The sequence below is a fragment of the Puma concolor genome, chromosome A3 (assembly GCF_028749965.1).
Source record: "Puma concolor isolate L17-30 chromosome A3, mPumCon1.1.hap2, whole genome shotgun sequence".
Classification (NCBI taxonomy): Eukaryota; Metazoa; Chordata; class Mammalia; order Carnivora; family Felidae; genus Puma; species Puma concolor.
The window spans coordinates 96,123,770-96,149,971 of record NC_141669.1 but is presented as its reverse complement, the minus strand read 5'-3'; the positions used below and the strand labels follow the sequence as shown (position 1 = coordinate 96,149,971).

At 40.4% G+C, this 26,202-nt stretch overlaps 1 protein-coding gene across 4 annotated transcripts in view; it reads left to right on the top strand.

Moving 5' to 3' along the window:
• Positions 1 to 26,202, top strand: part of CFAP61 (cilia and flagella associated protein 61) — a 287,953-nt gene that overhangs the window by 78,348 nt on the left and 183,403 nt on the right. For 3 of the 4 annotated variants that reach the window (XM_086701573.1, XM_086701572.1, XM_025932336.2), the window contains 5 exons: positions 5,121 to 5,212; positions 11,396 to 11,470; positions 15,987 to 16,165; positions 17,960 to 17,999; positions 20,619 to 20,758. In XM_086701573.1, coding sequence (XP_086557699.1) covers positions 5,121 to 5,212; positions 11,396 to 11,470; positions 15,987 to 16,165; positions 17,960 to 17,999; positions 20,619 to 20,758 — 526 coding nt within the window. The remainder of the gene's footprint in view (positions 1 to 5,120; positions 5,213 to 11,395; positions 11,471 to 15,986; positions 16,166 to 17,959; positions 18,000 to 20,618; positions 20,759 to 26,202) is intronic. The other variant, XM_086701575.1, reaches the window with a different exon arrangement.

Genomic DNA, 26,202 nt, shown 5'->3' with positions numbered 1-26,202 from the left:
CCTCTAATCTTTCCCCTTCTTAAAATTAAATGATTTAAATTCATGTGGCAGGCTTTTTTGAAACCATTTGTAATATTATAATAATAAATAAAAATGGCTATTTTGTAACACATTGGACAAATATTTTGGACATTTAATAATTTAATTGGACATTTAAAAAATCTTGATTGCCTTAGTAACACATGAAACTGTCCTTCTTTGAAAAATTAAAATAATGCAATTGAAGCTGAGTTCCCATTGAACCGCCTCCAAGTCTGGTTCTTCCTTTCCTCCCCAGAAATAGCCATTATAAAAAATTTAGTGTGTGTTCACCCGGACCTCTTTTTTATACTTAAAAAAAACCATTTATTTACTTATTTTGAGAAAGAGAGAGCTTATGAGCAGCGGAGGGGTGCAGAGAGAGAGAGAGAGAGAGAGAGAGAGAGAGAGAATCCCAAACAAACTCTGTGCTGTCAGCGCAGAGTCCACTGCAGGGCTCTCTCCCACCATGAGATCATGATGTGAGCCAAAATCAAGAATCGGACGCTTAACCAACTGAGCCACCCAGGGGCCCCACTCTTTTATACTTTTATATGAAGTCCATATATTGATAGAAGAAACACTACCCTTTTGTGGCAGTGGTTTTTTTTATATAAATGGTGTCTTTGGGGTATGTGATATTTTGATATTTGCTTCTTCACTCTTTGAGATCTAATGTTGGTGCACATAGGTATAAGACACTCCTTTTACCTTTGGGGTAGTATTCCATCCACTGCATGGAATGTGCCATATTTGTTCTTAGATGGACACTTAAATTGTTTCTGCTCTTTTGTTATTGCAAAGGGTGCTGCAGTGAACATCCCAGCGCATGTCTCCTTGGATCCCTTGCAAGTTTTCATAGGCTCTGTTTCTGGAATTCTTCTTGCTGGGCTTGGAAGTACTCACATGGCCACCAAACATGGCCAAACCAGTGGTTTTTCTCCAGACCCTTTCACAGTTCTTCATACTCAGTGTCAGCCTTTTAAACTTTTGACAATCTGATAGGTGTGAAAGGAGAGATCATTGTTTTAATTTTATTTCTCTGAACAATATCGAGAATGAACACTTTTATGTGTTTATTGGTCATTTAAATTTCCTGGACATTCATTGCCTTTCCTAATGGGTTGTTTATCCTTTCTGTAATTCAGTTGTTCCATGAGGTGTGTTGCAAATATTTTCTCTATGTATCTACTTTGGGGGGAAAGAGGAGAGAGCGAGCATGTGCATGTGTACATGCGAACAAGGGAGGGGCAGAGGGAAAAGAAGAGAATCTTAAACAGGCTCCATGCCCAGTGCAGAGCCCAATGCATGGCTTGATTTCATAGCTGTGAGATCATGATCTGAGCCAAAATCAAGAATTGAATGCTTAACTGACTGAGCCACTTAGGTACCCCTCCCTGTATCTACTTTTTAAAAAAACTTCTTTTTAGGGTACTTTTGACAGACCTTTTAGATTTTGATGTGGTCAAGTATATATGTTAACTAACTAGAATTAAAATAAAAACTTAAAGTAAAATAAAAATGCCTGGCATACACACAAAAATAAATAAATAAGAAGTATTTTGCTTTCATGACTTCCACCCTTTTGCAGAAGGATTTTTAAGGAAGAATTTCTCCACCACTGAGATCACAGATTATTCTCTTATAACTCAAACATATTTTTAAAAAAATTAAGGGGGCACCTTGGTGGCTCAGTCGGTTGAGCATCTCACTTCAGCTCAGTCATGATCTCACAGTTCGTGAGTTTGAACCCCACTGCGCAATCAGCATAGAGCCCACTTCAGATCCTCTGTCCCCTCTCCTTAGCCCCTCCCCCACTTTTGTGCATGCACGCTCTCTCTCTCTCAAAATAATAATAATAACAATAATGATAATAAACCTGTTAATATATTGGAAGTGATTTTTATGTATAAAATGAAATAGGGGCTCAAATTAATTTTTTCCCATATGGTGAGCCAGTACTATTTATTATATAGTTTATTCTTTCTTCACCCATTTGAAATGCCACCTTTAACATATGTCAGCATTTTATAATTGTCTGGCTCTTTTCTGAATTCCATTCAGTTCTGTTCCTACTTGAATAACACATTAACTATGGCTTTATAATATGTCTTAATATTCATTAGGAAATTTGGCCTATTTTTTGTTCTTATTTCTTAAAATTTTGTTGTTGACTGTTTCTTAAAATGTCTTAAAAACTATTTCTCCATATTTATTCTTTATTTTTCATATTTACTCTTTTAGAATCCGTTTGTTTCATTTCACTAAAAATTTTTTCTTGGGAGTTTTGGTCTATATTTTAAAAAATGTTAAAAACCACCAGATTTTTTACTGTTATTTATTCCTGCAGCCATCAAAATGTACTAGTTAGCTTTCCACGTGTACTATCACTATTGGGTAAAGAGCAGGGCAGATCCAGGTCTTGTGGGACCCAAAGTCTATACAATTTGAGAGCCCTCTTTGAGAAAACAAATGTAAAATTATGAATGCAATAGTAGATGCTGTGCCATGGGAGGGGCCTTTACTGGGAGAGGAGGCCTGAACCTCCAGCTTTATTAGCTCCATGGTAAACCCATCCCATTTTAGCAATCTCAAGAGCAGGAACATAGAAAATGGTGCCTCTACTCTCACTAGTTTGTAATTTCTAAGCTGCATAGGTAGTGGAAGCAATAAAATAATGGTTAAATTTGCAGCCTCAGTGGTGGTGTTAGTTGTGTGTTATATAATACCAGTGCCTTGACTTTTCCCTGGGATAGTACCTCACATTTGAGAATCTCAGGACACATAATCAACATTAACTTATTAAACTTCACAAAACTCTGGAGACACAAGAACAAGAGATATTGCCTCACCTCACCCAGTTCTGAAATGCAGCCACGTCTGGGGACGGTGTGGCCACTGCTTGCTAATAAGTTGCAATACCCCACGACAGTTTAGCCAAGACAGTTAGCTGTTGTAGTTGGTAATTGTCTCATGAACATTAGACTATAAAACACTGAAGTCACTGGGATTATCAGCTCATAGCGAATCTAATCCATTCTTTAAGGTTTCTTACTTTTTGGTAATTTTGTCCTAATTATAAAAGAAATATAGGGGGGCACCTGGATGGCTCTGTTGGTTAAGCATCCGACTTCGGCTCAGGTCATGATCTCACAGTTTGTGAGTTCAAGCCCCGCATCAGGCTCTGTGCTGACAGCTCAGAGCCTGAAGCCTGCTTCAGATTCTGTGTCTCCCTTTCTGTCTGCCCCTCCCCTGCTTGTGCTCTGTCTCTGTCTCTCAAAAATAAATAAACGTTAAAAAAAAATTTTTTTTTAAGAAATATAGGCACAGCAAAGATCTGGTGTGTTGTTTTTTAGGGGGGGGTAGTTCTTCAAATTTAAAACAAAATAGAAAAAAGCTGTCTTTTAAAAAATAAAGTAGAACTTAAGAATAGGGAGTTATTGATATATATGTTTTTTAATTCAAAAAGTTTGCTGCTGAACAAAACAGATTGATGGTATAAGACAGAAGAGCATCTGCCTTTAGGTACTATATTGCTGGACAGGGGGATCAGGGAAACTTCTGGGTGCTGGGAATGCTTTAGGTATTTATTTAAGTGATTGTTACATGGGAGTAGGTATATGTAGACGTTCATGCATTTTTACCGTATGCACATTATATCTCAACTACAAAGCAAATTAACATAAAAAGCATGTGACTTGTCATCATGAGAATGCCGTATAGACTTTCTGAAAAGCTTTGCAGGGAGTAGCACATATTCAGGAGTTAGAGACTTGAGACATTCCCCACGGCATGTTTCTTCAGAAGAGGGATTCTAGGTCCTTTGCTCCTCTTTCCAGATTTTCTCTCCATGCCAAAAGAGCTACCCCTAATGCTGGGATATGATTCTCAGTCATCCTACCTTCAACATTAGGTACCTCTTTATCTATATCCTTTACACTTCCCTGGGCATCTAACTTTTCTCTTAGAATTTCATTTTGTTTCACTCAGCTACATCTTTGCCAGAAGTAAGTAAAAGGTGTGCCGTAATCTGGGGACTGGGGGTTGAGAGGTATCTGCAGGGGCCATTGCCCTGACTGGCACTGGAAGAGCAGAGTGGGAGAGGAGGGAGCAGAGAGGATAGGCTACCTCTGGCCCCACGAGGTCTGATGTGACCATTGGAAACAAGAAAACGGAGGGGAAGGCCCATGCTGGCAGCGTGGAGGGGCAGCCCTTGGGCACAACCTCCCAGGGCGTCTGTGAACAGCTGTCAGAGCTGAGAGTCTCCAGCGAAGCAGACACAGGGCAAACCAGAAAGGAGGAGGTGGGAGAACGGAGGGAGGAGGAGGGGGAAGAGAAGAAAGATCAACAAGAGAGTGGTTGAGAGAAAGGGGCAGAGAGACAGGAAGAGAAATTCGAAGGATGAGAAGGAAGATGGGCAGGAAGAAAAACAAGAATGCAGAAGGAGGAGGGAGTGAAAGGAGAGGGATAAAAGCTCTGTAGACAAAATGGGAAAGTTTGTTTCCTACTGTAATTTTTAGTGAAGGTTAAATACACAAACACTACCCTGATTATTGACTTTCCAGAACAGTTAAAACAGTACTTTCTTCCTTAGAAAGTAGAGAAGTGAAAATAGTGGCCACTGTCCGACTGCATGCTATAATATTTTCAAACAAACAGAAAGCAGCCCTTATGCTAATTTTCAGCACCCATGTTTCCAAATCATTTCAAAGCCTGCTGCCCAGAAAGTTGCTAATCGATCATTTGTAAACTTGAAAGGGGGTTCCCATGAAAAGACCAGTGGTTCAGGAACCTCGAGGGTGAGGGCCCCCTGTGGGCAAGGCCAGGCCTACAAGGGCAGGCCTATCGCTGCCATCACTTTGCTCCCACAGCTCCTATAGGGGCAGGTATCATTTTATCTCCATCACATGCATAAGGGCACTGTGAGGTCAGAATTGGGGTGGGCTATGCTTCCCACCTCATGGTACTTCCCTCTGCACTACAGTTCTTCAGATGTGCTGCATTTTAGAAACACATTAATTACCATGCTGTCTTCAACGTCCTGTGACTGTGCAGATATTTATTGTCTATTTTCTGTCCTCATGCCACTCTTTCTCTCAAAGATGCTAAGCTCAGTAGTAGCAGCCACAGTTTCCTGAAAATAGCGGAGGAGCCACAGGAACAAGTCATTCCAGAGACCATGGAAAGCATTCAGGTAATGGAGGTCATTCACCCACGCCTGGGGCCCCGGGATGGGCCTAGGAGCTGTCTGTGTTGTGGGGTCAGGGGCGTTCTTGGTGCTAGGCTCATCATCAAGAAGTTGTGATCTGATGTGGAAAAGGTCTCACTATCACTAAGACCAGGGAGACAGCAGGCAGGAGGAAATACTGGGTGCGTGTTTATAACAGACAAATCAGAGCCTCACCGCTAGCTTCAAGAATACAGGTCAGAATGGAGTTTCATCCTTGCTCTTCCTCCCTTCTCACCCATTCCCTAACTTCAGGAGGCTGAGGCAGATGAAGCTGCTCATTTAAAGCCAGGTAGAAAATCCAGACATACTGAAGAGACTTATACACTGCCCACATAGTCAGATGAGGCCCTGTTTTCTTTCCTGGAAGCTATAGAGATGCCCAACACAGCTTCCTGGAGAGCCACTGGCTCCACTTGTCTTTGGCCTCAGCAGGAGCCCCACCACCACCTGCACCCTCCTGCTTCCAGGATGACCTGCACCCTATTGCTGCCAGAGTTCTGCATGTGCTGCTGCCACCCTAACCTAAAGAAGGAGTTAGACCCACACTAAAGGAGGCCAGTCAGCCATGTAATAGATTACATAGGAAATGGCGGACAAGCCAACAGATCCAGCCATTGGCTGGATTTATACTGGATTTTATATATATATACATATATATATATACACACACATACACACACACATATATTATACATATAATTATTATATATTATATTTATTATAATTATAGTAATACAAAACAATATATTAATATCAATTAATATTAATATATAATAATTATATATTATAAATATACAATTATATTTATCATAATTATATATTATATAATTATTATATTTATATGTAATATATATTATATATTTATATATTACTGGATTATATTTATACTGGATTATACTACTGTGGTATAAATGGCCAAATTTATCGGGCTCTGAGTCCTCACATACTCCTGCAGGACCTCAGGGCATGTCTCTTGTGTCCTTAGGAATAAGGCCTCACCTAGTGGGTGGGACAGGAAAATGGTCTCCCTTGTAAACAGGCTAATGTTGCTGGCCTAGTCCTACATCAGCACTGTGTGTGGCCAGAATCCCAAGGTGTGTTTCCCTACACACTCCTTCAGCTTCTGGTCTGCCTGACTTCTCCGTCCAGCTGGGCCCAGAACCCCTCCTGAGCCCAGGATGGGGGGCAGGTGCTAAGCCATTGTTTCTGGACTTCAGCCTCCAACTCTCTTTTTTTTTCTCCTTTTCAGCCTTGGGTGAAACAGTATTCCCCCTTGCCCATCAACTCGTGCAAAGAAAATCTTGGGAACAGGAGGATGGAGGGAGGACTTTTATCTTAGCACTAGGCCACCTGGCTTGTCCTCCCAGATTTCCACATTGTCTCTGCAGAAAATGCATTCTTATGCCCCAGACCACAAAAGGGCCCAACCTGTAGCTGGTTGGCTGTTATATTTCAAGTGCTGGTTTATTTTCTGAATGGAGGTTGGGCATGCACAATGGTCAGGCACTCTGCTATGTCTGAGTGTACTCAGTGGGGGAGATGAAAGCCCTAATTCACTATGTGGGAAGGAGGATGGGAAGCATCCCAGAGGAGGGGAATGAGGGACACCTGAACCTTTTTAAAGAAGGTTGTATGACATGGATTAAGTTGAGGGAAATGAAGCTGATGAATAGAATTAATAATAAAAAAAGAAAAAGAAACAGTACAAAGAACTTTTAATTTTGGCAAAAATGGAGTAACAGAGACCAGATTTATTCTCCTATAGAAACAACCAAAAAGTGGCCAAAATGTATGAAATAACAGTTCTTAAGACACTGCTTATCAGGTAACCAAGGAAAGTGATGCCCGAGAGATGGAAAATAAGCCAGGTGAGCTCTCCAATTGCCCCAGCCTCCTGTCTTGGGAGACTTTGAGGCCACGGCACAGGGCAGAAGAACCCAGTGGGAACCTGATGGACTCTCTGAGTTGAGGAGGCAGATCTGTAAATCCATGGAGACTAAAGCCACTAAGGTTTGCAGGACCGAGTACCAGAGAGGAGAGAGCTGTGCAGAGACGTTAGACACCAGCAGAGGGTCACCCCTGTGTATTCAGTTGAGGACTGATCAGCACAGTCATGTAAGGAAATAGTGAAGGTCAGGCTGAGGATAGAACCTCCCCAAAGGAGTAGAGTTCACAGTGCCAGTGCTCATCCAAAGCTGGAGCTAGTGCCTGTTCCCATCAGCTAGACTGGAGAACCTTAGGAACCACAAGGCACTGGGAGAGTGCACAGAAGAGTCTTGCCTGCATCCGTAGTGGGGAATAATTAGTTCTAGACAGAGCACTGCTCCAGTCATGTCTAACCTATCTTTAGAGCAAGAATTGAAAGCATCAAACTGCTCCCAAGTGACTGAATCCCAGAGCAAAGTTCAAGAATAGGTGTAGGAGTACAAAATTATCTAACACCCAACTAATCTAAGTGACTGTGTTTGGAATCCAACAAAAAATTAGCAGGCACTCAAAAAACTGGGAATATATGATGCGTAAGGTGGAGATAACTCATCCAATTGAAATTAACCCAGATATGAAGCAGATGTTAGAATTAGTGGACAAGAACATTAAAGCAGTTATTCTAACTATCTAAGTTTCAAAGGTCATCGAGAGACATAGAAGATATAAAAAACACCCCAAATAAAACCTCTAGACATAAAAACTACAATTCATGAGATGAAAAATACACTGGATTAACCATAGATTAAACATCACAGAAAAAAAGCTTATTAAACTTGAGATAGAAATGAGAATTAAAAAATAAAAAAGATCATTGTATCAGTAGCTAATATGTGTGCAATCAGAGTCCATAAAGAAGAAGAGAGAGCAGTTGGAACAGAAAAAAAATTTGAAGAAATGAGGACTAAACACATTCTAGATTCTATGAAAACAGTAAACCCATAGACACAAGCTCAGTAAACAGCAGGCACAAGAAATACTAAGACAACTAGACCAAAACTCATCATAATCAAATCATGGAAAACCAGTGAAAAAGAGAAAATCTTAAAAGCAAGCAGAATGGGGGGTGGGGAGACAAGTTGGGAAAAGAGGAACCAAAATAATGATTGCAGCAGATTTCTTATTGGAAACAGTGCAAGCAGGAAGACCATGCATTGCATCTTTAAAGAACTGGCAGAAAATAAACTTTCAACCTAGAATTATATGTCTATGAGTATCTTTCAAAAATAAAGGTAAAATAAAGATTTTCATCTACACACAAAAAGTGGAAAAATTCATTAACAGCAGACGCATACTACAAGAAATGTTGAAGTCCTTCAGACAGAAGAAAAATGATACCAGATGGAACTCTGGATCTACACAGAGGAATGGCTAGCCCTGGAAATCGTAACGTAAGATTTTGTTCTTCTTATTTGTATCTCTTTAAAAGATAATTGATTATTTAAAAAAAATAAAAACAACACAGTGTGGAGCTTATATAGAAAATGTAAAAAATGAAATGTATGGCAAGACTAATACAAAGACCAAGAGGGGAGAAATGTAAATATATTATTTGAAGGCTTTTCTACCATACCTGAAGTGGTATAATATCACCTAAAGGTAGATGTGATAAGCTAAAGATGTATACCATAAACTCGAAAAAAATATTGACGTTACAAATCAAAATCAGAGAGTTATACTTAATAAGCCTACTGAAGAGAGAAAGTGGAATCATAAAAATATACAACTGGGGCACCTGGCTGACCCAGTTGGTAGTGCATGTGACTCTTGATTGCAAGGTTGTGAGTTTGAGCCCCATGTTGGATGTAGAGATTACTTAAAAATAAAATCCTTAAAAAGATATATACAACTAATACAAAGAAGGCAAAAATATGGAAAAAGGACACCTAGTAAACAAAAAGCAAGTTGGCAGACTTAAACCTAACCATATTGATAACTACATTAAATATAGTGTACATTGATTATCCCAAAGATCATATAAGGCAGAAATAGATTAGATGAAAAAGGAAGACTCGGGTTATATGCAGACTACAAAAATACAAACTACAAATACAAAGATACAATAGGTTGAATACAAAGATACAAATAGGTTTAAATTTAAAAGATACAAAAAGACACAGCATGCTAACACTAATTAAAAGACAGCAAGACAGCTAGTAGCTTTATTCACTTCAGACAAGGATTTCAGAACAGGGAATATTACCAGAAATAACAAAGGTCAAAAGGACATAATAATCCTAAATATTTATGCATCTAATAGAATTTCAGAACACATGAAACAAAAATTGATAGAACTGCAAATGCAAATGAGTAAATGACCATATTTGAAGATTTCAGTATCCTTCCCTTAGTAATTGATGGAACAAGTAGAAAATCAAGAAGAATATAGATCCTAAGAACACCATCAACAAATTTGACCTAATTGACACTTAAGAACACTCTATCCCCAAAACAGCAGAATACACATTCTTCTCATGTGCACATGGAACATTTACCAAGATAGACTGTATTTTGGGCCACAAAATAAATCTCAATAAATGTAAAAGGATTTAAGTCATCTAAAGTATGTTTTCTGACAACAGAAGACATTACAAGAAGGCAAAACTCCAGATTGATAGCTCTAATGAACATCAATGGAAAAATCCTAATAAAAATTTTAGTGATTTGAATCAATATATAAAAAGATAGTATATCATGACCAAGTAGACTTTATTCTGGGAATGCAAAGTTGGTTTCACAGAAAAAATCAGTCCATGTAACTCACCCTATAAACAAGCTAAAAAAGATAACCTATATGATTCTCTCAAAAATACAGGGAAGGCGTTTGAAAATTCAACATTGAAACTCTCAGAAAATGAGGAATCAGAAAGAATTTCAATTCCCTAGACTTTATTTTTGAAAAACCTATATGCTAACATCACACTTAATGGTAGAAGACTGAATTTTTTTACACCATGGCCAGGAACAATGGTCTGCTCCCACCACTTCTATTCAAAATTATACTGGAAGCTCAAGCCAGTGTAAAAAGATAACAAATAAAAGGCATCCAGATTGGAAAAGGAGAATTAAAACTGTTCTTTATTTGCCAATAACATAATCATCTAGAATCTACAAAACAGCTACTAGAACTAGTAAATAATTTAGCAAGTTGCATTTAAAATTAATATGCAAAGTTCAATTTTATTTCTATATAATAGTAATTGACAATCAGAAATGGAAATAAATACCATTTACAACAGTACAAATATACAAAATACTAAGAGATAAATCTGACAAGAGATGTTCAAGACCCATACACCAAAAACTACAAAACATATAGGACCTAAATAAATGGAGAGATGCCCCACGTGCCTGGTTTTGAAGACTTGATGTTGTCAAGATGTCAACTCTTCCCAAATTGACCAATGCATTCCCAGTCAAAATTTCAGAAATTTTACAGTTGAAAATTGAAATTTTCAATTGAAAAATTGATAAATGGAAAGGACCTAGAATAGCCAGAACAACTTTGGAGAAGAACAGTTGTTGGATGAATACTACAGATTTCAAGATTTACTGCATAGTTCTTGTAGTTAAGCCAGTGTGATGACGATGCCAAGGACAACAAGTAGATTAATGGGACAGAATAGAAGATCCAGAAGTAGACTCAGCCTATAATTTGTAGTGACCAAAAGCAGCTCATTGTTTGCCTATGGTTGGCCAAATAGCACAGGGTGGGTGGGTGGGAGGGGCATCTAGAAACACGGAAACTTTTGGGAGTGCTGTACATGTTCATTGTTTTTGTGGTGATATTTTTATGGATGCATATATAGGTTACAACTTTTCAAAAGTTATTGTCAATAAAGCATTTGAAAAAAACAGTGCAGCTTTCAAGGTACACAGAAGAATAAGAAAAATGAAGTAATAACTACCATCTACAGGGAATTCGGAGGAGCCGGCACTGAGCTGGCACCTATCTCCCTGTTCTTATTTTATCCTCATAACAACCCTGTGAGGTAGGCACTGCTCTTAGCCCCTTTTTACGGATGAGGCCTCAGAGGCTCCATGACTTTCCCAAGCTAGTAAGCCATGGATCCAGGATCTGAACCGAGGCAGCTGGTCCCAGAGCTTGGGTGCTGAACCACTGCAGGTGTTGATTAAATGTCTTGCCTTTGTCACCTGCAGAAGGAAGTCATAGAAGAAGCCCCAGCTGAGGAGATGTCATCAACAGTCCGAAGCGGAAATGCTAGTGAACTGGAGGTAGGGCTTGCCCAGGGCCTTGCGCGCCTGCTGCTTGGCTCCCCGCAAGGTTCGCTGCTCTCTGCTGAGTGTTGGTGTGCCTGTTCCTCCTCCAGGCCTCCCTGCCTCTCTCTACCAGTTCATATCTGCCACCTTCTTTAACACCTGCTCCACAAAGCCTTCCTCAATGAGCCCTTCCTCCAGGGTGATGAATCCTTTATATCCCATGTACAGCTTGGTCCTAGAAACTATACTCTCTATATTAATTATTGGCAACGATTTCAGTAAATACAGTTTTTCCTCTTCTTCCCATTGTCTAGCAAGAAAGCATTTTGGAGGGGCAACACATTTGTAGGAGTTTTCTCTAACTCTATGTGTCACCTGCCCACACACATGCTCATCCACACACCTGTATGTATTTTGTATTGTTGATATATGTATATGTGTATATATATATATATATATGTATATGTAAATATACATATGTGTGTATATATACGTATATATACACGTATGTATATATGTGTGTATATATACATATACACATACACATATATATACACCCATATATATATACACACATATACATATGTGTGTATATATATATGGGTGTATATATATGTGTATATATATATGGTTCCAGGTTCCAGGAACTGCTCCCGCCTGTTACTGATTCAGGCCAAAGGGTGGTAGCATCTTCCGCCAGCTGCCATCCCTGGGACACTTCCTCATCCTTTGTTGGTTTCCCTTCACCCTGCCCACACCTTCACCCATTGTCCTTTGTTAAACCTCCTGTGTCTACTCCATTGGAGTAAGCCCTCTGTTTCCTTCTAGAAACCTAAGGATTCACATAGTTTGGCAGGGCTCTGTGGACCCTGCTTGGGATTTTGAATTTTTCCTAAGGAGCAGAGGAAGGCTTTGAAAGTTTTAAGTGGGAGAGTGCCATAAAATCAGATATGCTTCATTTTCCAGTGCTGAGCATAGTTGTGAGCTTTCAGTGGATTCCCCGGCATGTCTTATGGACTCATGAGTCAACCTGAGAAGTCTGGAGAGCCCTTGAAGAGGGGACAGGAAGTTGAGTCATCTCCATGGAGGTCCTGGGACACATTAACACTAATCTCAGACAGGGGAATTCTGAGAGACCGCCAGCTTTTGATACCCCTTTCTCCTCCAGATTCTGAGCAATTGGGAAGTCTACACAGAAGTCAGTTAAAGTACCATTTTATAATGGCTAAAGCTGAACTGGAGAACAAAGCTTGGACCTGTAACAAGTGGATTTCCCCCTCCTGAATTCAGTGTACACAGCCAGCTGGAGGCAGACTTCACCCTTGGATCAGGGTCTGCCCTCCTGGGCAAGTGTGGAAGACTGGAGAAAGCAGGTCAGGAGCAGGATGTACTGTTAGGAAGAGAGTGCACCAGGCAGGCACAGGTCCATTTTCTGAATCTCACTTTAGCGTATGCTGTGGGATCCCACCCGTATCCTTCCGGCTCTGCTCATTCCTCAGCACCCAAGGATGAGGACTTCAGGTACCTGGTCATTCTCCAGTGCTGTGCCTGCAGGCAGGTCAGAATCCTTGGGGAGCAGCCATCAGACAATGACTGAAGGCAGTTGGAGAATCAGCACCCCGGTTTCTTTGCCTTTTAGGTGGGACAGCTCTGAGGGGTGTTCTCCCGAGTCTCCCAGGGATCTCAGTGGGATGGAGTGGGACACTCTGTATTGATGTCTTTCCCTTCCTTGCCTCACTTCCCTACTCCTCTTGCAAAATTTCCTGACATCACTCCCCAAGTAAACTTAGCTCAGAGTTTGCTTCTGGGGAAACCCACACCATAGCACTGACTCCTCAGGCCCCAGGGAGGAAAGAGTGAGGCATACAACAGGGGGTGAGGCATGCTCTATTTCCAGGAGGGCAGCTATTCCTGCAGGGATCCAAACAAGTATGTGCAGGAGGGGACAGGATGGTCCCACTGCGTTAGACATACTGGAACCTCAGAAGGCATCTGGGTCAACAAGGTAGATTGATGTCTCATGTTTATCTCCTCTCCCTTCTGGAAAAAGACACGGAAATGACTGTAAAGCAATAAGGAGACTGCAAATCCACAAAGACAACAAGAGTAAGAGAGGAGATATTGGAAGGTGAGCCCTTTCAAAATGTTTAGAATGAAGAAAATCGATGGAGGAGTTTACACTGGCTTAGCACAGCAGAGAAAGGAGAAAGTCCAGCACCACTGTGAGGGGAGGGACTGGCAGAAAGCGAGTCCCTTCTCCTCCTGTGTCCACAAAAGTCCCAGGGCCTGGGCCTTCTGGAAGGCAGAGCGAGGACCAGGCTGAAACAAGGGGTCTGACAGTCTCCTATGCAGTGTTGGGGACACTAAAGTCCTTGCAGACAGCACTTGGCTCATCAACCGTATTCAAGTGAAGCAACTAGATGACTGTTCTCTGGACAGATGAAACAGAAACAGCTCCCAATTTAGGTTCAGCCCACACCGTGTGAGACTGTGTAATGGGGAAAGACAAAATAGATGAGTAAGTGGAACTCTCCATCAAATGGAGAAACCCCTGCCCTCTCCTCCCACCATCTTCTCCAAATACTGGAAGCCAGGTCTTTGTATTAGTTTTTTGTTGTTGTTGTTGTTGTTGTTGTTGTTGTTGTTGTTGTTTTATCACTATTGTAACAAATTACCACAAACTTAGTGTCCTAAAACAACATAAATTTATTATTTTACAGTTCTGGAGGTCAGAAACCCCAAACTGGTCTTACTGTGCTAAGATCCAGGTTCAGGCAGGACTCTGTTCCTTCTGGAGGCTCTAGGAAAGAAACCATTCCCGTGCCTTTTCCAGCGTCTGGAAGCCATTTGCATTCCTTGGCATGTGGCGCCTTCCTCTATCTTCAAAGCTGGTAGCGTAGCATCTTTCAGTCTCTGACTCTGACTCTCCGGCCTCTATTTTATGAGGACCCTTCTGATTATATTGGGCCTACCCAGATAATCCAAGAATCTCCTTGCTCAAAATCCTTCATTCAGTGACCTCTGCATAGTCTCTTTTGCCCTGTGAAGTAACATTCTCAGGCTCTGGGGTTTGGGGAGACACTCTTCTGCCTATCACAGTTTCTCATGCAAGAGATTGGAGAACTTAATTCCTCCCCAAACCTGACAGCCCCAAGGAAAAGGCCTCCAGGTAATGTTCCTGGAGGTGGCTACCCCATAAAATGCCAGGTCTGTGTCTGATCACCCCATGAAGTGCCCCAGTTAGCCAATGGCTGTTGAGTTTTGCTACCTACATAGCACTGTTTATTTTATGGAGCTAGAAATGTACTCCAGTGATAAAAAGGCATGACCATGAACAAAGAAGGGATTGAAAAGACCAGAACTTAGGAAACAAGAGCTGGAAAACAAGAAGGCAGGTGGGGCAGCAGACAGATAGAACAAGGCTCAATCGGGGTGGCAGGTAGGGGGGCGGGGGAGAAGAAATGAAGTTATAGATTATTTCAAATGCCTGGTTGTTTAGAAAATAATACTGACAAACACTTAGCAAATCTGATAAAGTGTGTGAAAAAAATAGAAAACTAAGTGAATTAAAGCAAAGTACACAAATAACAAGTCCTGTTATACATCTTTGCTCAAAAGCAACCATGATATCTACATAATCATAACAATGTAAGTACTTACTGATTGAGCCCTGAATTGTGCTCTAATTATATTGAGACACAAGGAGATAGGATATGGGGAAGAGGGTAGCGCAAGGTTACATCTACCTACCACATCAGTGTCCAGTAGGGAGTTTCAAAAACTGAGGAATTAAGAAAGTGCATTTAACACACATTCAGAAACATGGGGGTAAATGCCAAAGAAATGAGAAAGTTGAAAGGGCTACCCAATGGGAAGAGCAATGGGAAGGACAGGGGACTCCTGATTTTCATTATAGGTTTTTAGTGCTGATATTATGTTAATGTTTAATGTATTACTTTGATTTAAAAGAACTCCAAGAAGGCTCTCAGAATGAATCATTTTCCTCTAACTGTACTATAACATCTTCTTGGGTGCCCCTAAAAACAAAGCTGGAAGGTCCAATGCTAACTTTCTGGGTGGGTCCCAGCAAGGGGCTGGGCTCCACCTCATCATGAAACCACCCAAAGAGTCCGCAGATCCAAAGTTCTTGTAGCACAAAATCACAGTGAAAACACTTCGGTGGACAGAGGTATTTTGCTTGTGGAATTAATATATATATATATTACTACCACACTCTAACTTCTAGCCAGTGTTGTAGTTAAAATACAGATCCTATATGAAAGACCAATGGAAACCATTCGTTTTCTGATCTTCATATGAGGACTTCTTTCAATCCCTTTATAAATCTTGAACATCTCGTTGAGAACATTTCCTTAAAACTAGGCCTGGCTCAGGATGATTCGATTCAGGTGAGATTGTCACATTTGTCCTAGGGAGATGGTATAATGTAGAGATGATGCAACCACTAGCCCATTAAATTTCAGAAAATGAATAGGATTCCTACTTGGTTCCTCCTGTCTCCTTGCTCTAGGACACAGAAAAATTCAGTCAGCAGTCCAGTGTGGGTGACACAGATTACTGCATCAACAGTTTGAGCTTGGGATCTCTTTCGCTGCCTGAGGAGAGCAGCTCCTTCCGCCCCATCTACAAGGGAGCCTCAGATGCTTTTTGTATTCAGCTCTTTTGTATTGAGGAGAAGTATGAAGCAAGGCAAGTACCAATCCCAGGTTGTCTATTATGGTAAGACTTCTTACAGCATTGGTGGCCTCACGTTTTACTCTTGTGGAGCCCATCATCTCCAAACCTGGCCTCACATTCTAATTTCCTGGGGATTTTTTTGTTTGTTTGTTTTTTGTTTGTTTTTTTGTTTGTTTTTTTAAGCACAGGTTTCTGGGCTCTATTTCCAGAGATTTCAGTCCCTAAAATTTGGGTAAGGGCTACAGAACTGGGCCAAGTCTACAGTGCAGATTTTGGCTCACCTGTGTAAGAGGAAAATCTTCATTTATGTAACTGTATGCTACCCTCCATTCTCTAATGTTTGCATTTTGAAGGGGGCTTTAGATTTAGGTTGCTGCTTGTCTGGAGTCTTTTGGTTGCACATAACAGAAAATCCAACCCAAACTGGATTTTTAAAAAATGGGATAATTGCCTTATATAACAAAGGATAAGTCCAGTGATAGGATTCACTTTTCAATGTGGCTTGATCCCAGATAACCCTGTCACATACGAAGTTTCTCTCTCTACCTCCTAACTCGTTCCCTGCTGCTGGTCCCCATTCTCAGAGGACTGTCCCTACCTGGGGCCAAAAGAATGGACAGTGGGCTCAGGCTATGTGCCCGAAGCTAGTGAGGAGGACATTTTGGTTTGAGCCTGGCTTCCTAGTGACAGCCCCATCGGGCCTGATCGGACTGTGTGCTCATTCAAGCTGATGGATGGGGCCAGGCCAGGATATGATGGTAGCTTACTCCCTGGCCTCATGCTCCCCACCCCAAATTTGGGGCTGGCACCTTACCCAAATGTAATCTGAGAGGGGGATTAGTGAACAACAATCCAGGGCAGCTGCTAGGAGGAGGAGGCATGGTGGCAGACAAAGTCGGGGTACCCACCAGACCACTCAGCCACCCGACTTCCTGTCCCCATGTGTTCAGTGCTTGCTGCCACCTGTAGTCTGGAAGTGGACCTCTGTCCTTGGTGCTAGATTCCACATCTTCTTTAGAATCCCCACCTACCCCACCATTTTATCCACAGAACAATCTTGAAGAGGAAAAGATTGGCCCATTCTTATAGACTGGAAAGTTCTGGAGTATCCTTTAGATGACCAAGAGTGTTGCTGGACATTTCCTTTTTAGAAGATGTATTGAAACACATTCCCAGTCTCCCAGCCTCACTTAGAACCATGTTTTACTTGTACTTTTTTTCCTCTTAAGTTTTCAATTTCTTTGGAAATCTTGGGAGTTGAAAGGGGAAATCTTTTTTTTTATACTGAAGACATCTAAAAAGCCTATAAACCCTTCTACAGTTGTGTATATTTATTTTTCCCTGTGCATTCAGATATGAGTGTGCTTAAATGAGGCTTTTGAATTTTCAAACAGAAATTCAGTGACCCATTATGGTTTGCCTGTGACTATAGCTCTGCAGCTGGTCAGAAAATCTTTTACATGTAAAAGAGAGAAAGATCAGAGTTGCTTGTAATATACCCATGTCTCCCCCACAGCTCTAACAAAAAGGAAGGGAGGGATTATAGTCACAGAATGACTATGTTGCTTTTTGCATGCGCAGATTATTAGTTACTATAATAATGTCTTTAGTTCTAGAAAAAGACTTTGTTACTGACATCTGAAGCTTATGACTTTCTGCAGCTGATTAATGTTCAGTCAGACACAAGTTCTAACTGGTGGTTGGCTATCACTGCCTGACAGGAAGAGAACCATAAATCTCCTTAAATATACACTGATGCTGCACCTGCTTGCAGGTCAGTGACCGTGCTTACTGTTTTGTTTATAGGTCACTGGACTTTATGAATTTTGTCTTCAGTCTTTTCCCTGTAAGTACATACTGAATTTTGAGTAATATAATTGGTTCTGTAAGCTGGAAAAGTTATAAAAAAAATAAAATGCCATATTCACTGTCCAAACATTTACACTGCTATGAATGTTGAGGTTTGAACTGCTTCTGTGTTCTGAAAATAAGGTTGAATGACATATCATGAACTCTTAAAAATAGAAAATATTGTCATTGCTGTTTTAATAGTTTCAAGGTACATTTTTTTTAGAGATAGAATCAAATCATTAATAGAATGCAGGTAGTACATGACAATGTCAGAAATTACACTAATGTGGATTGGAGTGCTGTATCACTTTATAGCTTACATTGGCTCAAAGAATTCTGAAACCATTACGTTGCTTTTCTGAGAGTAGGTAAGCAGGAACTTGTGGTTGATTTCCTGGTTGGCATTGCCTGACACAGTGCCTGACACATAGGAGGCGCTCAACCCACTACAACACATTTGGCAAATGAGTGCCAGGCAAACAGGCCAGTGCAAACAAGACACTCTACTCCTGTCCTCTTCCTCCATTTTTGTTTCATTGTTTTCAAGGGATGGAGATTCTGATCAACCTCTTATCACTTTATTGGAGGGAAGAAAGTGGGGATGGAAGACAATTGAGGAACAACTTGGACTTTTATAAAGACTTTTTCCGTGGCCCACCTATCAGTTAAGTCAAGTCAATAACTAGACTTCTTCAGTTGGCTAATTACAAGGAAAACATCTATTGTTTTATTTTTCCTTGATACCCTTTCCACTGAGGCAAGAAACCAATATGGTTTAATGAGGTTTCCTGAAACTTATGTGATCATAGATTGTATTTCCTCATTTTGTTAATATAATGCAGCCTTGCAATAATGTTCTGCATCATAATTTTTTTTGGATTAATTTTAAGGTATTTTGAAGCTCATAAAGCAATATAGATACCCTAAGGTAAGATTTTACAAAGCCAGTTTCCCTTAGGGATGCCTCAAAGTAATTTCCCTAAATTTAAATTCACTCCTGTTTTGAAATCCCTGTGAAGGCAGATCTTCAGCATTACAAAAGCAATGCCACCTTTAGAAAGTCAAAAGACACTTTTACTGTTTAATTCTACTTTATTTCAGGGAATGAGAAGAGAGGAACAAAATACTTTTATTATTCACCCTTAAATCCTTCAAATCTAAGTCAAAGCAATTCATTACAGTGTCCTCCTCCCAGAGGAAGCCCACTGGGACTAGGTACCCATTTCTTATTTTCAGCTTGAGTATTTTAACAACTTGACTTTCAAGTTCCCCAAAAGGAACTGCGTTATTTTGCTAGAAGGAAGGAAGATAAGGTCAAACAACAATTCCCTCCTTCAGTTTGCACAAATGTCCCCAGGGTTTTGGATTAACACAAGTAATGCCTTCACAGGGTTCAGGAGGAGGGGAGATCCCAGAGGGACAAATTAGCTCTGGGAAGAGCAGGCTGCTCCTGCAGGCACCTGGCAGAGGGTCAATCAGGATGTATGGAACATAGATAGTGTGGGACAGCAATGTCCGAAAGGCCACAGATTCGAGCCACATAATGAATTCTAAATATCCTAGCAGCCACATTTAAAAGAAAAGTAAAAAAGACACAGGTGAAATCAATTTTAATAATATACTTTAACTGAATATGTCCAAATTTAATCATTTAAACATGTAATCAGTATGAAACATTATTAATGAGATCTGTTACATTTTTTTCCCAGTGTTTGAAATCCAATATGTATTTTACACCTGTAGCACTCTATATTTTCATCAGAAATACTTGATTTGCCTTTAGATTTCATAAAACTTACAGTTGAATACATAGATTCCTATACCCAAGTTGTTCCAACATACATAAAACTTCTCCAGTAACTGAATTGAGTATCAGTTTCAAATTTAAATGTAAATTAACTTAAATGAAATAAAATTAAAAATTCAGCTCCCCAGTCACACTAGCCACATTCCAAATGCTTAGTGGCCAGACACAGCTGCTGGTTACCATATTGGGCAGTGCAGATCTCAGAGGTCAGCGGTAGGTGTCAGGACATGTGGACCCTCCTATGCCTGCTAACTAAACCCACTTCCCAGGTGAAACATGTCTTCCTTAGATCTGTTCACCTCAATGGGATCATGTCATGATAAAATACAGACATCCATTAATGTGTAACCACAGGATTTTAGAGAAGAAAAGCCTGGAGTACCACCACCCTCTTATCTCAGAGGAGGGGACCACAGCTGGTGCAGTGTCACTTAGTAAGCATAGGGCCTTTGCTATGACACAGTGATTTACATCTGGATGCAAGTGAATTTGCAAACACAAATGACCTTACTTTAAAAACCTACTTCCATCAAAGACCTATAATGAAATGTGAGCAATGGGTCCCATTGCTCACAATATTCATTTATTTAGGTTGGCCAGACTCTCAGAGATTTTTCTCTGTGTTCTTACAGTTCCTCATCTTCTTGAACTTATGATTACTTTCCAAATTATAGGAAAGTTGAACTTGAATACTCTGTCCTTTATACATTTTGCTCCTTTTTTCTGTAGTGTTTTGCAGCAGGAATTTGTTCAGTGATAAATGGGTTCTAATTCTGTTACTGTGTGCCTGGTTGCCAATCATGTTAGGACAAGAACTTCTGCATCATCTCTCTGCCGCACCTCACCCCTGAGTTTGTCCTCATCCAGAACTTCGTGAAGATTGTCCCCTTCAACAACTGCACCCTGGAGCAGGATCTCTATGTCTTCCATCGGGCTGGATTGCTCAAGTAGGTGGACATATGTTTGGCCAAAAGACAATCTATGAAATTAAGAAAAGAGAATGGAGCAAGGAGCTTGCTACCATTTTCACTTGTCTCACTAGTGGTGGGCTTGATCAGTGATTTTAACCAATACATGTAGGGAAGAAGTTATATTGAGAAGTTACTTGTCCAGTCAGATATTAAAACATAATATAACTCCACAACAATGAAAACAATGCCAGTAGAACAGTGTAACACAAGAAGGGAGTTCCAGTACATACTCCCAATATAGAAAGAATGAAGTGTGTGTGTATAAAGGTATGCATAAATGTACATATATGATACATGATAAAATTTGTGTCATAACACCAGGAAAAGGAAGAATGATTGTAAATGGTGGGACAAAATAAAGACAGAAGCGTTTCTCATATTCTGCAGTAAAAGAGATTCCCAGATGATTGAAGAGTTAAATGTGAATATTGAAAATAAAAAAATTAGAAAATGTGTAAGTGTTCTCTGCCAGATTCTGAGACTACAATGGCGAAAGACATACAGATGTATTCCCTCTCCTTTCAAAGCTTATAAACGTTCATACAGAATTGTAAAGCTGTAGCTGTGAAGGGCATACCAGCAGCAATGGGCATGTGGTACTGTGAACAGGTATCACTGGGACATTCAGCCCAGGCAGGGAGAAACTTCCTCAGGAAGAGCACTGAGTGACAGACAAGGAGTGTCAGTGAAGATTGATCTTCAGTAAAGACACAGTGAAGACCAATTGTGTCTCAGGATGGGGAAGGTCTTTTTAGAGCATGGAAAAAAATATTAAGATTTTTTTCTTTTACTATCTAAAGTTTCTGAAACACCTTAATTTAAGTAAAATGCAACTGAGTAACAGAGAGATATTTTAACAAATATGGCAGACAGAAGATTGGTATGTTTACTATATAAAGAGCTTTAATAAATCAGTAAAAGACCATCTGATACCAAAGTAAAAAAACTGAGAAAAGAAAAAAAGGCCGACTATTTGCATATGAAAAAACAAACAAACAAAAATCAATAGATATTTTAAAATCTTCAAACTTATCATTCATGGGGGAAAAGAAACTAAAACAAGAATGAGACATTGTTTTTGATCAGTTGGCAAGATGTGAAATAGAGAAATGTTCAGTTCTAATGAGACCTATGTAGCAGTAGTCTGAATGTAATTGGCATGAAATTTCAAAGGGCAATTGGCCAGAATGCTACAGTAGTTCATATCCTTCAATCCTTTAATTCCACTCCTAGAAATATATCCTAAAAACTGGTTGCAGAGGTGCAAATAGAAATTTATGTATAAGGATTAAAGATACTGGAAATACTCTAAATGTCTGATAGTAAGAGAATGTCTAAATACTTTATGATAACTATGTGAAAGAATTATAACTCTTGTTTGCAATTCATTAAATAATGATTGGAAAGGGGCACCTGGGTGGCTCAGTTGGTTGAGCATCTGATTCTTGATTTCAGCTCAGGTCATGATCCCAGGGTAGTGGGATTGAGCCCCGCATCAGGTTCTGCACCGAGCGTGGAGCCTGCTTACAATTCTCTCTCTCCTGGCACCTGGGTGGCTCAGTTGGTTAAGCATCTGACTGCCGCTCAGGTCATGATCTCACGGTTTGTGGGTTTGAGCTCTGCATCAGGCTCTTTGCTGTCAGCGCAGAGCCCGCTTCAGATCCAGATCCTCTCTGTCTACCTCTCTCTCTGCCCCTCCCCTGTTCTCTCTCAAAACTAATAAATAAACATTTAAAAAAAGTTTTACAAAAGATTCTCTCTCTCCCTCTGCCCCTCTCCCCTATTCACACACACTCTCTCTTCCTCTGTCTTTCAAAAAAAAAAAAAAAAAAAAAGATTGGAAAATGCTCAGAATGTAATGCTAGGCTCATACCAATATATAAAACAGCATTTAAATATGACCTAAACCTCTAAAGAAGGAAAAACCATATGAATAAAATAAAGTAAAAGGAGACATGCAGATGTGATGGGGGCTGTGCCACCCAGACCCTTCTTGTTCAGGACTAAAGAACTCATTTTCTGACTGTGGGATGTGTGAGTACCACCAGCTGGAAGCTGGGTCTCCCTTGAAAGAGATTACCCTGGACTGAAGAGAGGGGCTTTGCCTAAAGTCTGCCCCTCCCAAGGCAGTCTGCATCCAGCGACTAGTCTTGTGTGTGGATAGGGGAGGAGAAGCAATTTAAAAGGCCAGCAGCTCTCTACCTCAAGGAGAGGCAACTCTAAAGGGTCTTCCCAGGGCCAGAACTCCCCATGGAATCAGCTGGGTGTTTGTTGTGACCCTATTGCTTGCAGCTTAACTTCTCCCTCTGCCCTGTCCTGCTTCTGTCACTGCTCATGGGGGTGGAGGGTCCCAAGAGCTCACCCTAACAAACGCCAGCAGGTAGAGCTCTGTGTGAGGCTGCCTCCCAGGGAACCTGGCCTACAACTCTAGAGGTGGTCAGTGTTTGCCCTGGGTGGTAGGAGGAGCATCAAGGATGATTTTTAATTCCCTTCTTTACATTGCCTAAAATTTGGAATTCTTCTACACCCAGCTTGAGTAGTGGCTAGACTTCATTTGCTGGCAAGTAGTAGAAACCCATCTAATTGGCTTAAGTAACTGGAGAATCTATTACTACGCAGAGTGAAGTGAAGGATCGTGGGGATGCTGGTTTCATACAGGGTTTAGTCTGTATTAATCTGTCTCTTTCAGGTTGACCTTTCTCAGACCATTGCTTCCCCTGTGGTTACAGGATGGGTGAGGTAGTTTTCGACCTTATATCACTTTAAGTCCAATGGGAAGAGTGGTAGTTATCCTTCTTTTCGAAAGCCCTATCACAGAAATCTATTTGCATCTCATTGGCTCAGATTGTGTCCTGTGCAGACCCATCACTGGGCCAGAGGCTGCTAGTTGGCATTACTTAGGGATGTTCTGGAAGCTCAAGGGTTGGAGGGGTGCATTGTCAGACACAAATCTGGGGGCATCACTGAAGAAATGGGCAGTTGAGCTGTTCCCCACAGCTGTGTTTCAGGACAGGACCATCTCAATCAATAGAAAGTAAATGGTATATGTGTGATAGGAATAATATCAATACCTTGCATTTTCTATAATTTACCTTTCTCAAGCTGTCTTATACATGTAGTCTTATTCTTACAAGATATTACAGAGTTCATCAAACTGTGCATTTAAAATGGGTGCATTTTACAGAATGTAAGTGAGACCTCAGTAAAGTTGCTGCAAAATCTGTGATAAAGGGCATGGTGGAGTAGTTTCAGAGAGCTTTCTCCGTAATTGATATATTAACCTTTTAAGTGAAACTTTGAGAAACATCCTAAATGATCACTGTATTTGGGGGCTGGCTAAATGAATTTTGGCATATTCATTCAGCACATTACTATGCAGATTTGAGGAAATAAAAACAGATTTCTATATCCTATATGGAATGATGTCTGGGATGGTGAGAAAAGTGTGCAGCCGAACAGTAATAGTAGTAGTAATAAAATGTTGTATAGTTGGGATCACACAGTATGCAGCCTTTGCAGATTGGCCTTTTTCACTAGTGATACACATTTTAAAGTTCCTCCGTGGCTTGATAGTTCATTTCTTTTTAGTGCTGAATAATATTCCATTGTCTGGGTGTACCATAGTTTATCCATGTACTTACTGAAGTACATCTTGATTACTTTTAAGTTTGGGAAGTTATGAATAAAGCTGCTATAAATATTCGTGTGCAGGTTTTTGTGTGGATGTACGTTTTCAGCTCATTCGAGTAAATGCCAAGGAGCACAAGTTTGGGTTGTATGGTAAGAGTGTTTAGTTTTGTAAGAAACTACCAAACTGTCTTCCAAAGTGGCTATACCATTCCACATTCCCACCAGCAATGAATGAGAGTTCCTGCCGCTCCACATCCTCGCCAGCATTTGGTGTTGTCAGTGTTTTGAATTTTCACCATTCGAACTGGTGTGCAGTGGTACCTTGTTCTGATTTGTAATTCCCTAATGGTGAATGGTGTGGAGCACCTTTTCATATGCTATTTGCCATCTGTATATCTACTTTGGTGACCTTTCTGTTCAGATCTTTTGCCCATTTTTAATTGCCTTGTTTGATTTTTTTGAAAATCATGGGCACGCATTACTTCTATAATAGAAAAGCTAGTTATTTTTGCATATACTGAGATTTAAGATTTTTATTATGATTCAAATGGAATTTTTATTAAAATATACTTTACACTCATTGCATTCTTAAGTAGAGTGTGTTGGTGGCATTTTCTTATGACTTGGGATTCTCTTTATAAATAAATATATACTGGAGATGGAGAGCAACCAGATGACATGGGATCAGGAATGGGTCATGGGTCTGGCTGGAGTAGTGGCCTCATTCTCAGTGGCTTCATATTCTTTTTCTCTCACACTCTCTCTTTTTACTACGAACATATTTTGCTTTTATTAAAAGTTAAATCTCATTGTTTTAAATAATGGGACTTTCAACACCTGTCTGGAAATTAGTCATGGTTTGTAGCAGGGCCCTCGTTTCCCCTCGTACACTCTACTCATTTGCATTGTCAGCTTCATTTTTTTTTTATCACCCACATATGATGATGGGGCAAATCACGTACATCTGGGTTCCTCTCTGAAAAATTAAAGGCTTGCATGCCAAGTAGTATTTGCTGCCCTAGAAAATCATCTTTTGCCACTGTTCCCATCTCAGCCCTCATCAGGAACCTTCCTCTGTTCTTCTGTGAAGAACAACCACTCTGCACTGCTTCTCAGCTTGTCTGCACGTGTAGCCCCTTTTTGCTGTTCCTCTTGTTCCCATACCCCCTTCCATGAAGAACCTGTTACTGCTTGTGCAGGGGAAGACACCCCTCAAAACCCACACGTTTGTTACCACCAGGGGATGTCCCTTTTGCGAACATGGCAGCAAGCCAATGTTTTCTAGAAAAAACTCAGATTAGTTACTTATTTAATTTTAACTTTAATTCCAGTTAGTTAACATATGGTGTCACGTTATTTTCAGGTATACAATATAGTGATTCAACACTCCCATACATCACCCAGTGCTCATCACGACAGGTGCACTCCTTCATCCCCATCACCTACTTAACCCATCCCCCCATCCACTTCCTCTCTGGTAGCCATCAGTTTGTTCTCTGTAGTTAAGAATCTGTTTCTTGGTTTCTCTCTCTCTCTTTTCCCTTTGCATGTTCATTTTGTTTCTTAAATTCCACATGAGTGAAATTATATGGTATTTGTCTTTCTCTGGCTGACTTATTTCAGTTAGCATAATACTCACTAGTTCTGTCCATATCATTGCAAATGGCAAGATTTCATTCTTTTTTATGACTGAATAATATTCCATTGCATCTTCCTTGTCCATTCATCAATCGGTGGACACTTGGGATGCTTCCATAGTTTGGCTATTGTAAGTAATGTTGCAATAAATA